We start from the raw sequence: 4,142 nt of genomic DNA, 5'->3' as shown, positions 1-4,142 counted from the left end.
TATGTGTATATCTACATATGTATATGATACATATATGTATATACATGGATGTAGCCTCTGATTTATATTATATCTCTCTACTTTTAAGTGATTCTGTTATATTTAATTAAAAGATGTAGACTTGATTGCTAAAGTCTATTTAAGTATCTTCCATTTACAGTACATAAACATGAAATCTTATCCTAATATATTCTCATTCCATGTTTTAGGTGCCAAATTGAAGAGAGAACGTACAGAACAAGATGACTTGTTTTGCGAAGAAAAAATGCTCATTATCGACGGTGAGTGTTCTATTATTCAAAGAAAATGTCCCTTACTATTATCCTGTAAAGCGAAAGGGGAATTTCCATGATTTATTTGAACCAAAAGTGTACGATCATCCATAATACATAACATTATGGGACTTTTAAAATTTCTTCTGTCGCGAATACACGTACACTGTTTTAACTAGCCAATCGATTAGTCGTCCCTATTATGGCGATCATGTATGTATAATTCACCGGCTTAAAAGTAACTTCACGCGTCTAGTGTCGATTACTAACCTGCCGTTGATCGACGGGATCCAGTTTCTTTACGTGGGAGAGGTGCTGTCATTCTTAAGGGGGTATTATCGTCTAGAAGTTTGTTTTTTCAGTAATTTTTAGGAATTAATTTTGCGAAAACTATCAAACCTACAGTACCAGGGTTTTTGATGCATAATAAAACACGTTTCAACTAACAACACAAATTTTTATGAAATACTTCATTGAAAAAAAAAATCAAAAGAAATGTTCATTTTCATACATTTCTCTTCTATGTGAACTAAGAAAATTCATACAAAAAAAATTTTAAACAACTTTTTCGTCAAGTTAAAATGATTTTTTCCACCCAAAGAACTCGTTCTTCTTTTCGAACTTGCAGTAATTTCACATTTCACCATTTTTGCGGGTTTTTCTTAGTTCACATAGAAGAGAAATGTATGAAAATGAAAATTTCTTTTGTTTTTTTTTGTGCCAAACCAAAATTACGATCTGCATCTTTCCCGCCGATAGGAGGTTTCAATTGTGAGGTGGTCTACAAATGTGCGTTACAGTCGACTCAATTTAAATATTTCTTCTTGAAAAAATTCGTACAGACTACTCAAATATGTATGAAAATAGGATAAAAAGTTCGATAGAATTAATTATTTTGTTTCCATCCTAAACAAATTCACGAAAAACCGCTTTTTTTTTTAGACCTCCTAATTCAGGATACCGCCTTAACGCATTACTGTAGTGCCTCGCATAATGTTCGAGAATGGGGACCGCTGATTATCAACATGCGAGACACGAGTAAAGAATTTTTAAAGAATACTCGCGAGCGTAGAGGGTTACAATTCCGTAGCATGTTCAAATTTCTTAATTCAATTACATCCACTAAGCCCCAAGTAACTCTAAGCACGTGAATATTTCTTTTATACCGATGACAAAACGATTCGGAAGCAATGAGGTTGAATGACGACCTAAGGCAATTAGGAAAATGTTATTCGATAACAGCTCTGGAGAGTAAAATATCGAGGGGGTAGAGGAGGGAGAGCACCGAAGCCCCGTTTGATCGAGCGACAAGGACAGAGTGTTGCGGGTGACTGGAGGCAGCTCTTGCGAGAACGGAGATGTCACGGAAGGCGGCGATGGCGGGTCGAGAGGAGATTGGTCGCCGCCGCTGCCGCCGTCGCCACTGGCGGCATGCTCGGGGCGAAGGGGTGGGGTAAGGGAGGAGGGGATCGTCATCCTCAGGTTGGAGGCGGTGGCACTTACGTTTAGACTTCAGTCGGCACCCGCGACTCACGCGGTACGAGTTTCCTTCGTTCGTCGAATTGCTCCGCGCGCACGATCAGTACGAGTGATCGGCCACGGACCTCGACCACCGCTCGATTTCATTTATCGATCGATGATCGTTGACACCAGTTACCCCACAGCACCGCGACGTAACCGCGCCGACGTAGTTTCGCTTTCAACGCGACGTTCGACAGTTTCGCTTAAAAGGACACGTCGTAGACACCGACGAACCGTCTAGTCAGATACGCGTAAAAGGTCGGTTGGTCGAGGTTGCATATCGGTGCAGACACCACAAGACGCTGCTTTTATCATTTACGATTATACAAGCAGTCAGTGAGATCCCCGTCACGTCGAAAGAATTGCGTAGCCGTGTTTAGAGATCGTTCGAATGGCACAGTGTTTCTCGATTGATCGATACGCGCCCGATGGTATTCAGACATTTTTCGCACGTCTATCACATAAGAATCTTGAATCGAACGGAGGATCGATTAACCTCTTCGTGCCCACACCTAGGTGCAGTGGATATTAGCTGTTTGTTTCTTTTTTAAACGCGTCGGATCGTTTTATTGCGAACGTGACGAAATTAATCTTGGAGAAAAGATTTGTTTAAAAGTGTAATCGATCACGTTCGTTGTTCATTAGGCCTACATGTAAGCCATGGCAGTTTTGGCTCGATGAATATCGAGCAACGATTAAATTGAACGTTTCTCTAAATCTGAAAAAAAAAAGATATGTCGTCAGTATAGCAATCTGTATTGCATGTTCGAGTGATGTTCACGTGTACAAGCGTGGACAGTGAACGTATTGTGCAATTACGATAATCCCGGTTCATCATTGTATCGAAAAATCGAATTGAACGTCGTTACGAGCGGTGTACCAACCTTCGTACATTGTATTTTTTGCCGGACATCGGTATCTGTCGTTTGTCTCTCTGTTCGGGCCGTGTCGGTCACCGGTGACTGACACTCTCCGACATTCCTTCGTCTTTTTTTAACGTGTATTATAAAGGAAGCCTAATACTCGTAAACTTGTGCGTAACATTAGTGTTTTTTGGGAATATTTTAGAATGTTAAATACGCTGTCCACGAATACACGTGAAGAATGATTCAGAATTCCTTGGAGTACAGTGGGTGTAGAATGTATTCGTACAACGATCAATTTCCCAAAACACTTTTGTGTGAAATTGTAGTTTCTTAACTTCTTTTTTCATAATCAATGATATTTTACATATTCTCGGAAATCTCTAAGATAGATATGGTCCAAACAACATTTACTAGTTAGTATAGTTTGTGAAATTAACAAAAAAAATGCGGAAAGTGGGTAAAAGTATAGAAGCAATAAGTATTTGTACGATTCTTACGACGAACCATTTACAGTAGAGTTTGTGACGTAAACACAATAGTTTATTGCTCCGTACGAATGAGAAAACATCAAATTTCCAGAAAAGTACTTTTAAAAATGGCTGTAATAGAGGAATGGAAAAAGATCCCACTTCTTATTAACTTCTAACTAATAATTTAGTTAATTTAACGCTTAGAAGAGTTGCAATAATGATAAAATAAAAAGGAAATCCCACGAAGGAAGTATTATGTACTTGTAAATTAATGTAAATTTCTTTTTTTTTAACGAAGTTTTAAAAATGAAACAGTTGCGCGAATACTTATTGCTTCAATATTTCTATCGATTAATTGTTTTTTTTTTTTTTTTTTTGTTAATTTCGCAACTTACATAAATAGCTATATTTTTTTGTAATCTATCTATTCTAGAGATTTCCGAGAATATGTACAATGTCATTGTTTATAAAAACTAAGTTAAATAAATTACAATTTTACATAGTTTTTTTGGAAATTGATCGGTGTACGAATACTTTCTACACCCACTGTAGTTCTAAATGAAGAGGTTCGGTTGTAAGACCACTTCACTTTGCTTCAATACTAATACAATTTCTTGTACATATTTTTTTTTTGTACGGTGATCAGAGTCGTTATGTAGAAATAAAAAGATAGGGCAGTTAAGGTATCAAAGAATAATCTTTAAGAAGAAAGCAGCTGATATTATAATAGTAATAATATGAATTATCCGAAGTTGCGTGTATCGATAACGATATCGCGAACACGAATGGGTTAATGAAAATTTATTCGAATCTGTTACGCTTACCTCGAAGGCGTTGAAGACTTTAATCCACAGAGAGCTTCGAAATTCTTGATCGATAATGGTCGACTAACTCTTTGCGGGCCTTCCTTTGGAACATGTTTGAACAAAACATCGAATATATGTAACATAGCATGAAATAGGGAACTAAGGGGAATAAAATAAAACTTGTAAGCAATTTATTAACAACGTTTA

The 4,142-nt window shown here is 37.3% G+C and overlaps 1 protein-coding gene across 4 annotated transcripts in view; it reads left to right on the top strand.

The window, feature by feature from the left end:
* The window catches only part of LOC128880861 (max-binding protein MNT-like), a 57,411-nt gene that overhangs the window by 16,078 nt on the left and 37,191 nt on the right, over positions 1-4,142 (top strand). For 3 of the 4 annotated variants that reach the window (XM_054131408.1, XM_054131399.1, XM_054131390.1), the window contains exon 3: positions 210-281. In XM_054131408.1, coding sequence (XP_053987383.1) covers positions 210-281 — 72 coding nt within the window. Of the gene's footprint in view, positions 1-209; positions 282-1,530; positions 2,225-4,142 lie in introns of those variants that run through there. The other variant, XM_054131371.1, reaches the window with a different exon arrangement.

This window comes from Hylaeus volcanicus, chromosome 1 (assembly GCF_026283585.1).
Source record: "Hylaeus volcanicus isolate JK05 chromosome 1, UHH_iyHylVolc1.0_haploid, whole genome shotgun sequence".
Taxonomy (NCBI): domain Eukaryota; kingdom Metazoa; phylum Arthropoda; class Insecta; order Hymenoptera; family Colletidae; genus Hylaeus; species Hylaeus volcanicus.
This window is presented reverse-complemented; position numbering and strand designations above follow the sequence as displayed.